We start from the raw sequence: 13,418 nt of genomic DNA on the forward strand, positions 1-13,418 counted from the left end.
ATTGTATTGCAGTATTCAAACAATAAATGCTGTTTTGGCGCTGTTTAATGTGGCGTGACCGATCGCTGTAGCGCCTCAGTTCAACAGACGCGGCAGCGTGTATAGCGCACGTGAACTGATCATCTCCTCCACATTAATACCAGTTTCAGCATAAAATAAACATGACTAAACATCCGAAGGTAAGTGAAAAGAAAGAGTACAACTTTACAATCCGTATCCTGTCTCATGTAATCGCTCAATCTGTGTTTCAGCCGCGCAAAGACGTCAATATAACAGCTTGTAAACAATTCATGCAACATCACATTTACCTCAGAAAGCATATTCGGTGACCACAAACTTGTTAGTCAGCCAGAAAAATAATCTGTAGAGAGGGGCATTTTGCTAAATATATGCACCATATAACATTTTCATTATAAATTTGAAAGTTCTTCAATGTTTAATTTATGTTTCAATAAATCCATCAAGATTTTATGACAGCCACCATTATGTTTATATATCCAAAATAATCGATATTGAATCGAATCAGTAATCGAATCAAATCGCAAGTTTGTGAATGCGAATCAAATCGTGAAACTTGTGTCAAAACCCAGCCCTACCTCTCCATGTTACTATTTTAATATTTTTCTGCATGTTTCAACAGCATATAGAAGAAATTGTACTGAAATTGCATAACATTTCTTTAAAAGCATTAACGCAAATTTTCAGAAAGCCTATTTAGACCAAAATGACACCACACTAGTCTGAAAGATCTGACGCACGTGACCATTTTTCACTTAAAACCCCACATTTACCTTCCTTCCACACATCTTCCCAGGAACACTGATCCGTCAAAGAATCCTGAATTTGGCATCGGGAAAGCTCAATATAGCCCTGCTCTCAAAGGCTCAGTGAACTCTGGGTCCTTGTGTAGGCATGAAGAAAACAAAAGCAGTTTTGTTCTCCACCCAGCGTCCTCCAGCACCCCGCACAACAACAGAGATAGTTTCCTACGTTTGCCCCAGTGAGTTTAGTCTAAGATCAGTGAGCATCCATGAAAGGTCTCCGTGATTGAACAAAGCAATAAATACAATACAAAAACATCTAGGTATAAGACTTCATGGGAACACAACAAAGAAAGCTGAATGGGATCACCTGAGCTCTCACGGATCTGCAGTTTAACTCTCTTCGCTTAAAAGTGCGGAACCCTAATTACTAAAGAGCATGAAGCCCTGGGCTCGCATTCAGAACAACTCACAGTCTAATCTCTGATTTAACTTTTACTGCACTTTGACATTTTGGAGACATGTTTTATCCAAAGCAACTTACAGTGATTTTAGAGTTGTGATACAATGACCATGCTTCACTGAACCCAGAATATCTGCACTGGCAGTCTAATCATTAGGCCCTCCACCACCCTTCATCTGAGATACAATGACACAATTTTCTATTTAAGGAGATGTACCTTAATGTTGAATTGCAAAAACACCATTTTTTTATGCAAGCAGGAAATAAGGGTTGCATTCTTATAGGCCATTCCCATTCATCCATAATCTGGAGTGAGAAGACAAAACAAATGAATTCTCCTGAACCTTGATCCTGTTTGACACTGCCAGCACAAACAGTGAGACACATTTTTATATAAATAAAAGGTTATATATTCAGAATATAGCCTAATTTTATTTGGGTGTTGCTTCAACATTTGAAGTCCTGTGGGTTGATTTTTACTTAAACAGATTTCAACTTTTTGATATTTTATTATATGAAGGTCACATGGGAACTTTTTATGCAGCTACTTTTCAATGTATAATTTAACCTTGTTCCACACCCATTTATCAACATGTATTAAATTTTAATTTGTAACGATCTAAACAATTACTGAAACAAATGATTTTTATATTTATGAAAATGATTTGTATCAACTGAATTTTGTCGCATAATAGCATCATTTCCAAAACAACCAACAATTTTGCCCTAATAATGAACTTTTATTAGTGCAAATAATACTAATACTAAGTACTGGTACTAATAACGGTACTTTAGTACTAATGTACTAATAGTGTAATTTTTACCAAGATACATTGACTGTGAAGAGCATACTTGAGATGAAATGTGACATGTGATGTCTTAAAAAAAAGGGGGGAAATTGAAAATATGATTTAACTGTAACTTAGTACATTTAGGATACATAAAATGCTAGCCAAAAGAGATCATGTAACATTGTTGGACACTATACATAAATTAAAATGTGGTGGAAATGACACAGTGGGGGAAATTACTTAAAAATTCTCCTGTGTATGTCCACTACTGTGGACAAACTAAGTGTTTTAAGAGTTTATATTGCAAAAACCACCTGGCCCAAGGTGCCCATATTTAAAGAAACACCCATTTATATTTTATTTTAATCACAATACAGGTAATATCAGCAGTCTGCAGACATTAGCCCCTTTCTTCAAATAGCAAAGGGTGAAGCCTCCTCAAATTTCAAGGGATTTGTATGACTGTAGTGTCAAAGGAAACGGATGTTAGACGGACTTTGAGTGGCACACAACATATTCCGCTAAATAAATACGTTACAAAACTTGTTGCGGACTTGTTTAATCCCTTTATCGTGTTTTGGCTTTATATTCTACAATGCCCTGGACAAATATACCCTTCACACACATACTTGAGGTAAAAATGTGCCCAGTTAAGCACCACAGAGATACACAGTAACCGATTCTAATACTGAAATCTACTTACTCGTTGCTGTTTTGCTCTTATTCAGGCGAAAACCAGTTATGCACTCGATGTCCCACGTTGTCAAACTCTCCCAGAGTTCCTCAGTACGATGTGAAGCGGTTTATCTCCAATATATTTACATGCAGACTGCGTTCAGAGCGAGAAAAGCGCCATGTGAAGAAAAGTGGACACCGCGCAGACACCTTCCCTTTCTGCCATGGCAACCGAGCGGCGAAATAATATCTCCCATAAACATTTACCAGGAGGCAGGGTCATGGAGAAACACTTTCAACAGGTTGTTTTTAGAAAGCAGGCCCATCGTCGACAGTAACTCATAGTGTTTATTCCAGCAACAGCAGCAGGCGCGTACGAGTGGAGTCTTCACGGATGAAATTAGATGCTGGGGCTCCGCATTATCCCCATTGATCCAATTACACGAGTTAACCCTTTCAGGTTCAAACAACTAACGGCGGAGTATTTTAGTACTTGTACTTGTAGGGTTTTATATAACGTCACTTGCGTTTTTTGACTTTAGTAAATACTGGTCTCGTTACAATTTTAAAATTAAAGTACTAAAGATAAATAATAATTTAGGGTTTTGCAGTCACTTAGTAATAATAAGAGCAACAGCGCCCTCTGTAGGCTGAGAAGACAACACTCACTCGTTTCAATGTCATTTCTCATCAGAACCATCTGTTTGACAGAAGCGCAATGCAAATAACAGACAAACCATCCAGTCGAAAAAAGCTATTGGACATTCATAGCTATTGCCGTGTACATTCCGTTAAATACATAGCAGGTCATGTTATCACACTGTATGGGGGTAAGTTGTCACAGCAGAGCCTGCCATTAAACAGCCTATTAATTTTCAGATCAGTTTAAATCTAATATAAAACATGAAACAGAACACAATAAAAAAGGGTACAAAAACTGTCATAAAAACACTGCTTATTATCAATAATAATTATACATGTATCTGTAATGAATAATATAATACATCTCTAATATTTTAAACACATGGCAACCTGCCCTGATCTGGCATTTATGAGGGGGAAGAAAGCCTTGTCCATTCCGTAGTACACTAATAAATAAAAAATAAAATAATAATAATAAAATCGGTTTTATAAATGACACTAAACTTAAAATTAATAGGCTATTTCATAAATCACATAGGCCTATATCAACAAATGTAAAATATACCAGCTAACCAAATTACACATATTAAAGACATTTCAAATTGTGAAATAAGCATGTTTTCAATATGCTATCAATCAAATAAGTATGTTGAATTGTTTGTAGCTGCGTCATTTCTTAACATTTAAAACAAATCCACCCTGAGGTGCTACACACAACATTATAATGTGTAGAGCAGCCCAGTCAATCACCAATAAAAGTCTGTAACTGTTTGGGTTTCTTCATTTATTGTCTCCAGTTATTTATAGCAGTAATAGCACAACTATAGCAGTGCTGCTGGAAACAAATGGATATAAGATTAATTATCACAGTGGCGCTGCGAGATATAGGTTATAGGCCTAAGTTAGATATCAATTAGGATAATTATATTACATGTTTATTTAAATTGCTGTTCTTATTTTAGAAACGATACATATTATACAATGAAATTAACTGCAGTTTAAAAAAAAAAAGACCATGAGTTTAAAAAGAGCATGTCTATTACTTACTTTATTATTTTATTATTATTTTCTTGTTTAATTATTTTTAATCCTTTGTGCTTTAAACTGAAATATACACACACGGCCTTATGGATCTTTTTTCTTAGGGGGTCATGCATGTTATGGCATCCATTTTTATGTTCCCACTATTGGATAAAAAAACAAATTCACAATATGTAAAGACAGAAATCATATTTAAATATTAATTTGAGCTATTATTTTGTCAAATATTAATTTGACTTGAGATGCACTTACTTCTGAGAAGTTTATTACGAATTATTTCAGATTTTTCTTTATTTGTCCTTTTCTCTATTATTATTATTATTATTATTTTTTTTTTTTTCCATTTATTCGTTTTTCTTATTCTCCGCAGAATCTTCTTTTATTTGACAATTAATTCATATTTTCCCCCGGTGTCCTCAATATTCGCATTTTCATCTTGCTAGTCTTTTGTAATGTCACTTTAATTAGCAAAAGACAGGTCCTAAATAAGATTTAGGCTATCAACAACAACACAGATTTAGCAACATGAATTCTTTGTTGTTTTGTCAAGTGAATTTCTCACTTGTTATCATTTTCTCAGCCTGTTAGACAAAATTACAGAAATTGTGCATACATTATTTGATCAAACTTGCATAAGATAAGTGATATGCTGATTTCATGTTAACATCCTCATGTGAGCTTTCAGTCCTTCGCTCAGAAGTGACTAACTTTAGCTCTTTATTTTCGTCCTGTTAAGTTCCATCCTGTTAAGCATCCTGTTCATTTTTCTCGCCACTGTTTAAATAATCAAGCTATATTTAATAAAGCTTAAGTACTTGAGCTTGAACAGAGCACATTTCTGAAAGTCTGTTGTACTTTATATAGAAACGACAACGCAGGCATATTGTTGTTTAAGAATTCTAGAATTCTAAATGTACTGAGTATCAGGAATGACCGGAATGAGCACAGGGACTTTTGTTTTGAAATCTCCTTAGAGTCCGAGAGCGGAAGTCATTCGCGACCAGCGAAAGGTTCACGTTACTTGCAGGAACATTAAAGAAAGGAGGAAAAGCGGGTAGCGGATATCAACACTGATTTTATTCAGAAAAGGTGTCATATAATCTACAGACGCTGGTATCTCAGTATTCATCTCCCCCTCAAGCCACTGGCGAAGTTCATCGTGGAAGTGAGTGAAAGAAATAAAGCTGCTATAGCTAACGAGCTAAAGGTGTTTGTCAAGCTGTTAGCTCCATTAGTTCATATTGGTTAGCTGACGGGTAATCCTGCCTATAATTAACGGTAATCTTGACTGATTGAGGCTGTGATCTGTATACAGAGTTTGAACAATAACTACGCATCACGACTCGCCCTGTGGCTCATACTAGCGACAGAAAAGAATAACTTGATGTCTCTGTTCGCTGTTTAGATGTGATATGCATCGATATCTGAGCAGCTCGATTGGTTATCAACAAAGCAGTTAGATATATTGGTGCTCTAGACAGCTGGCAGGTGATTTGTGAAATATCGTGTTCCTCCTTCATGTTAAGGGCTGAAAACTTTGAACATTGAGGCTTCTGGCCCGCAGCAGGAGGAAAGCTCATTCAATGTCGTGAGAAGGCTTTATTTATTTATTTACTGTGTATTTTTATTTACGTTTATTTTGTTGAATTAAACATACGGATATAGGTGGTGTTTATTATTTCACGTTATGTATTTTTATTTCTATTTGTATTTGTATTTATTTTTTATAGAAGGATTTAGTCTTCACTGGGGGACCATTAGAGAATCCATTAACGTACACAGGTCTGAGACTGTGGTCTTCGGAGAAAGATGCTAGTTTAAAAAGCTAGCTCACCTTAAGATGAAAATTCTATCAGTGTTGCTATTTCTGTAAAGCACAAAAACCAAAATCTTGACGGCTTTAGTTGCCATTCACTTTCATTGCATCTTTTATCCACACAATTGTGGCTGTCAGTCAAACATAAGTACCTAACACTTTTTTTTTTCTCACTGAAGAAAGGCCTGCATGTTTAGATCAACATGAGACCGAGATTGTTCTGAATTATGACAGAATTTTCCATTTTGGGTGAGCTGTTCCTTGAAAAATTTCATTTAAATGTCCATGGTGTGTGACCATTCATTGCATTCATTGATCGTTGATTTGTACGCCGTGCTCAGGAATGTTAAATGTATTTGCTAATACAATTCGAATTCCTCTGTATTATCAGATTATATTTATTGTTCCTAAATATGTAAATTAAGATTGTAACAGGTGGTGCTTGTAAGTTTGACTAGTCATAAATTGTATGCAGATATTCCAAATTTAGGAAAACAATGCGTATGGCTAATATATGTTAGCAAATGAGTGACTGAATAAAGAACTATTTTGCATCAAGTATAACTATAACAATACCTATGAATTTTTAGTAATCGTTCAAATTCGATGAGAACAGGGAAGTCCATAGCTATAACTATAATTTCACAGAGGAACAATTATTTTCCAGCTGATAAAATGTTGACTGCTGATTAGAATCCACCCAACTTTAAAGCCTCGTTCACATTAATAACGATAACTAAGCTATATAACCATTCGCACCAAGAACTATAACTATAAAGTTTTAATAGTCATTCTAATTGTATGAGAATAATGAACTCTACACCACAATGGCAAAGAGGAATGATTTGGTTGTAATCACTTAAACTTTTTTTTTTTTTTTTTCAACTGATGAACAATAACACACATGACTTTAAAGGCCTGCTCACATCAAGAATGATAACTGTTAATGATAACTGTGAAGTTAACTATAATGGCAGTCACACCAAAGAACAAAAATGCTCGTGCTCTGGTTATGTTGTCTGCTGTTTTAGATGCTTGAGCAATCGTGTGGATTCGAATTAGCTGTCAATATTTTATCGTTCATCAGCTGAAAAAAAAATACAAGAAATATAAAATATAAATATAAAAAAAAAAAAACTTTTGAAAGTGCTTTCAACATTATCAACAATATGATTCCAACAATATAGATGTGGTTTTGACTTCCCAATTTTCAGAGAATTAGAACGATCATTAAAACTTCATAGTCATCGTTACATCATTGGTTATCGTAAACTGGCCTTAAAGCACTTGAGAATTTAAAGTGGCAGGTGGCAATAACGCAGCACGCGATTGTAAACTAAATCTTATCGTCTGTTGGTGTGAGCACGAATACATTTATCATAGTTATTGTTCTTGGTTTGAATAGGCCTTAAGTCAATGTATATGTTTCTGTATTGTATTGAGATTCACTGATTTTGACTTGTCAATATTGAAGGTTTTCGCCTCAGTGATCACCCCTAAAGCACAGAGTGTGCAGTCTTACTCAGGGGTTCAGGGAAGCGTTTCCTCACTGGTTGTGTCACAATAGGAATCCCTCCCTGATGCCCGACTTCCTCCTGAGCTAATCTCTTTTCAAAAGGTTAATGATTTGAGATGAGACATCTAATGGATACAGCATATTGCATTAGTGCTGCATCACCGATAATCGCAAATAATGATGCCATGGGCATTAGAAATACGTCAAAATGTATGCACATTTGTGGGTTTATATTTAGTATAATTCCAAACACTATTGTTTAGCATGGCTGTGATGCGGTTGACATTAGGAAGAATAGATCTGTGTGTGATATAGGTCAGTTAGAAGCACTTCAGTCCCTTTGTATGGGCTTTATTCATCAAAGTGAACTTCTCTTATTCTTCTAATGGAACCTTAAGGCTTCTCGGTAGGTCTTGCGGTTTTGTTGTCATGTTTTATGTGGCCACAGCTGCTCTTGAATTGTGCCTGATTGCTTGTGTGAGCAATAATTTGGTGTCACGCTGATTTTTGTTCAGATCTATTTTGCTTTTTAAGTTTGTAAGTGACCCATATCTGTCATCCGTGAACAGACCTGCATGTGCACATTTATAAAAACAACAACATCATGTGCTCTGCCTGCATGCACACATAAAGACAAAAAGCACTGTATTTGCTGGATAGTCCCTCATGTAATGCAAATTATAAACCTAATATTGATGCACCAAATCATTTTTTAACCAAAAACACGGTTAGTTTGGGTAATTAAAATGAAATGGGTTTGTGTAAATTTTCAGTAAATTTTACTCCGTATGCTGTTTATTGTGTTGTGTCCTCAGGTGATAAATTAACACAATCATAGGAAAGTTCTTTGGCAAAATGGCAACAAGCTGACTCTCAATATTTCATCAAACAAATAGCAAGTTTCTACTTAAGAATCCTTTTTGTTCACAGTGATGTTTGTTCACACCTTTGACATGTTTTCCTGTCATAGCTTATCCTTTTGTGTGCACAAAATAGACGCTAACACAGTCAAAAAACGTTTCATTGGAGGAGCAATGATTAAATGCTGCCGTTTGATCAATAATTTAGTCTGAAACTGAAAATAATTTTTTGCTGTTTCGGCCTAAGATTGTTACTTATTCCATATAATTTTTCTTAAAACATGTTGACATATTAAGGTAGGTTTGACATATAGGTCATACTATGTAGTTTCTGTTCTTATTGTGGACAATTCATCTGTGCACAGAATTTTTTCATAATTTATCAAAATGTAATGCCTCCAAAAACGTTGACATTATTAAAAAGTTAATTACAAATATTGCAATTGTTATTGACACAATGTAGGTCAGATTTGTTATTCTAAGAAAAGGTTAAATATTGGCACATATATTAAGCATCATACATTTGCTCTCACTGTCTGCCAAATGTAATGTTGGCTGATTGTGTAATTAGAAAGGAAATTGGCTGATTTTTATCTGTAGCTGACCAATTATTCCACCCCTGGATGAAGCCTGTTTCCGACAAAATACCCACTGGTAAAATGTAGTTTCTCTAGCTGTGGCGCTATAGATTTTCCAGAGGTGAACAGTGGTTCATTTGAATTGAATTTTGGCATTGCCATTCACAGTTAAATATTTCAGCTTTTGTGAACTTTAGTAAGAAAGCATTTAAAGCACCAAGTGATTTCATGATGTTTTACTTGATATAATGAAGTAGTAATGTACTTTTTACACTCCGTTATTGTTTCAGAGGTGTAATGGCGCTTAAAACATACTCAGATCAAATGTTTCCTTCCCTCAGTGTGCTGGCAGCAGTGACTGGTTCAGCGGCAGCGGTGCCAACAGCAGTCGTCCCATGAGTTTTCTTTTGGCCTGAGCTGTCTGCTTTGGGCTCTGGCCTGGTTCGTCTGGATCTCTGTGCCTCTGGCGCCGCAGTCATGGATCACCCCAGAGAGAAGGAGGGCGAGAGGCCGGTCAGGAGCAGTAAAGTGGCCCAGGGGCGCAGCGGGCACTCGCGGCCCTCCAGCTCCTCCACGTCCTCTGGGGTCCTTATGGTTGGACCGAACTTCAGAGTTGGCAAGAAGATCGGCTGTGGCAACTTTGGAGAGCTGAAGCTCGGTAAGAGAAGTCATTAGTGTATTATTTGTTCACAAAAGTCTCCATGGAGCAGCTAGGGGTGAAGTTCTTTGCTTAAAGGTGTCAAGCAGGAGTGAATTTCAGGAGTTCATGGGTCATCATCATTAGTCAATCCACTGGGGAACGTTGACTTGAGTCATGTGAAAGGTCCTTAAAGCTGTAGTGTGTAATTTGTGCACTGCTATGCAACAAGTTCAGTGTTTCCCCTAGGTTTATGGCTTTGGGGGGGGGGCAAAAATAGTGTTTTCACAGAAGTTTTCTTAGAACGTGCCTCCCTGATCTATTAGTTGAACAAACAGATTGGTTGAGTAGACCTGTTTGGGGTTGTGATGTTCAAAAAAAAAAAATGGCACACTTCACCTTTTAAGGAAGACTCAAGCCTGGTCTGCACAACATAGCATGAGCATAGCAGTATTAGCCAATATTTTTTTAAAGGGGACATTAGGGCTGGGCGATATGACGATATATATCGGATGGACGAAATTAAAAGTCTATTGTTTCATATTATGCTCTATCGTTTATTTCGTGGTGCCGCAAAATACATTGTTTACGGCAGTGCTTTTTCATCATTTGAATGACGGCAGTCTTACATGCTTTACACGGGGATGCAGGCAGAAACGTGAATAACAGCATGCGCGCTCACGTCACGTTGCTGTGTGCGTGGTCACGAAAACTTGTTGTTTGCATGCGTTTTTAAGCACTGCAGTTTAAAACAACTGACTTTAGGCCATTGAAACAACAGAGCTATATGCATGCACTGTCTCCGTTTCTGCGTGAGAGGAGTGCGTAAGCCGCGCATCAGCTGCTAATAGAGCTTGTGAGCATTTTTGCCACTTTGAACGATTGCATAAACACTTATATGCATCCAAATGCCCGGCTTTGCAAGTATCCTCATAAACACAGTCATTTAGGTCTTAAGGGAATGTAAACCGTTGCGAGAGAAAGTGCATGAGTAACAGTATATTGGATCCGGACTTTGGTCTTAAAGGGGAAGCTGTCCAATATTCGTCCTGTCTGCCATTCATGTTAATCAAACAACAGTGAGAGAAAATTGCTCACTGCTCTTGACTAAATCACTTTTGTAACTAGAAGAAGAAAATAAATAAATAAATAATGATAATGCTAATAATTATGCCTATATATATATAAAATATATATATATATATATATAGATAGATAGATAGTAGGGGTTGCAAAAAGCTGTTATAGGAGCAACAGCCATGTGGGCAGCGCTGTGTCATATGCCATAGTTGTGCACAAGGTGTTTGTCACAACTTCAGACTTATTTGTTCATTAATGACGTCATCAGCGACTAGTCTACTTCGACTCAACTTTCTATGTATGTATGAGATTAGTTCGCGTTGTGAATTTGTTCGGTTGCGCGGCTCGGTCAATTGATCCGCGCCGATGACAGGTCAGCGCGGCGCGAGCTCTGTAACATCACGCTGTTTCGTCCCACTTTCAGTGCATTTGGCTTCCCATATGTATGGCTTAACACCGGTTCTCTCGCTCTCAGTCATGTTGCTTCTACTGGCTGTTTATTGCTGTAGATATGCAATGCAAAGAGACGTATACGCGATGCCCTCTTCTGGAGATGGGGCGGGAATGTGCAGCTCATTTAAATTTAAAGCGGTACACTCCAAAACAGCTCTTTTTTAGACACACCCCATAAATGACATTTTCCAGCTGTTATAATAAATGATCTGTTGGGTATTTTGGGCTGGAACTTCACAGACACATTCTGGGGAAACCCAAGACCAATATCACATCTTGTAAAAAGGGGCATAATAGGTGCCCTTTAAAGGGTTAGTTCACCCCAAAATGAAAATTCTGTCATTAATTACTCACCCTCATGTGGTTCCAAACCCGTAAGACCTTCGTTCATCTTCGGAACACAAGATGATTTTTCTGATGAAATGTGAGAGCTCTCAGACCCTGCATAGACAGCAATGCAACTGTAATGTTCCTAGGTCCAGAAACGTAGTAAGGACATTGGTAAAACGGTCCATGTGACATCAGTGGCTCAACTTCAGTTTTGCGAAGCTACGAGAATACTTTTTGAGTGCAAAGAAAACAAAAATAACATAAATTATTTCACAGTTCTTCTCCCCCGAGTTACGTCTTCTGCCATTTTGGAGAGTACCCAAGAGCGCAATCGACATAATCAGCGTTGTTTAGGTTCGGGGGAGAAAGTGCGCGCATGAACGTAATCTGCGTAATCAGCATTGTTTACGCTTAGGGGAAAGCGTGCGTATGCATTGTGATGCTCTCTAAAATGGCGGAAGATGTAACTCGGGGGAGAAGAATTGTTGAAAAAATTTTTTTGTTTGTTTTCTTTGTGCTCAAAAAGTATTCTCGTAGCTTCGCAAAACTGAAGTTGAGCCACTGATGTCACATGGACTGTTTTACCGATGTCCTTACTGACCTGGGAACATTACAGTTGCGTTGCTATGCAGGGTCTAAGAGCTCTCAGATTTGATCAAAAATATCTTAATTTGTGTTCCGAAGATGAACGAAGGTCTTACGGGTTTGGAACGACATGAGGGTGAGTAATTAATGACAGAATTTTCATTTTTGGATGAACTATCCCTTTAATGTAATGTAGTGAACGCGACAAAGCGACCGCTGCAAATCATTTGAACTTTGTGTCAGTATGTCATAAATGAAACGAGGCCACAGTTTACAGTCAGGGATTTTGTTGTCATGCTGCACTGCATCCAGTGTAGACAGCACCATTGATTATAATTAGTGCTGTCAAACGATTAATCGCATCCAAAATAAAAGTTTTTGTTTATGTAATATATGTATGTGTACTGTGTATATTTGTTAAGTGTATATATAAATACACACACTATTGCCGATGGCTGACAGACATCACGATGTTGAGCCTGCATTGTGATTCCTCCCCCACCCCCTCTCCCGCAATCCGACGTGTGCTATGGAACCCCTACCTCTGTTTATACTACGGAGCAGCTGTATTTACCACACATTTTACAAGATTAGATGTTTGTCAGTTGTGCTCAAGATCTGAAAAGCATTTGCCATCGTCTTCAGTCATCTCTCCTTGCTCTCTTTATGTGGTAGTGTGACATTTTATGTACTATAATGTAACAGGCTACCGCTAGTAGGGCTGGGCGGTATAGCTAAAAAAATTATCAACGATATAATGTTTCATATCGTTCGGTATGGATAATTATTGACATTTTTTATAACCTTTTTTAAAACAAAGAGCAATAGAATATTTTTTTTTTATTTAACCACTGTATTTTTAAATTAACCCAATATATTGAGACAAACAACAAATATTTTTTTGTTTTAAGTCAAACACACAATAAAAATTAAACGAATATCAAATTTCTAATGTTTTATATGCAGATTAAATAGGTTTTAAGGAAACTTTTGTCTTGTCTCCCGAGGCCACAGGAGGGCGCAATAAATATCGATACCGTTTTATCGCCCAGGCCTAACCGCTAGCAAGCGGTTAACCATGTCCCTTTAGTGGCTCCATAGTAGGGCTGCACGGTAAATCGAAAATTAAATCAAAATCACGATTAGACAAAAGCTGCGATTGTCATGCGTATCTTTCAGTGAAGCACGGT

General features: G+C 37.1%; 1 protein-coding gene and 1 long non-coding RNA gene across 4 annotated transcripts in view; one reads left to right on the plus strand and one right to left on the minus strand.

Annotated features, from left to right (window-relative positions):
* LOC107748261 (uncharacterized) overlaps positions 1-3,128 on the minus strand; it is a 14,450-nt gene extending 11,322 nt beyond the window's left edge. The window contains exon 1 of the long non-coding RNA XR_001640903.1: positions 2,719-3,128. This is a non-coding gene — a long non-coding RNA (uncharacterized LOC107748261). The remainder of the gene's footprint in view (positions 1-2,718) is intronic.
* A 2,226-nt stretch (positions 3,129-5,354) lies between these two features.
* The window catches only part of LOC107748260 (casein kinase I-like), a 67,926-nt gene continuing 59,862 nt past the window's right edge, over positions 5,355-13,418 (plus strand). For all 3 annotated transcript variants that reach the window (XM_016562989.1, XM_016562991.1, XM_016562992.1), the window contains exons 1-2: positions 5,355-5,538; positions 9,485-9,801. In XM_016562989.1, the coding sequence (XP_016418475.1) occupies positions 9,621-9,801 (181 nt within the window). In that variant the 5' untranslated portion in view covers positions 5,355-5,538; positions 9,485-9,620. The remainder of the gene's footprint in view (positions 5,539-9,484; positions 9,802-13,418) is intronic.

This window comes from Sinocyclocheilus rhinocerous, unplaced genomic scaffold, assembly GCF_001515625.1.
Source record: "Sinocyclocheilus rhinocerous isolate Xijiao unplaced genomic scaffold, SAMN03320098_v1.1 scaffold830, whole genome shotgun sequence".
Classification (NCBI taxonomy): Eukaryota; Metazoa; Chordata; class Actinopteri; order Cypriniformes; family Cyprinidae; genus Sinocyclocheilus; species Sinocyclocheilus rhinocerous.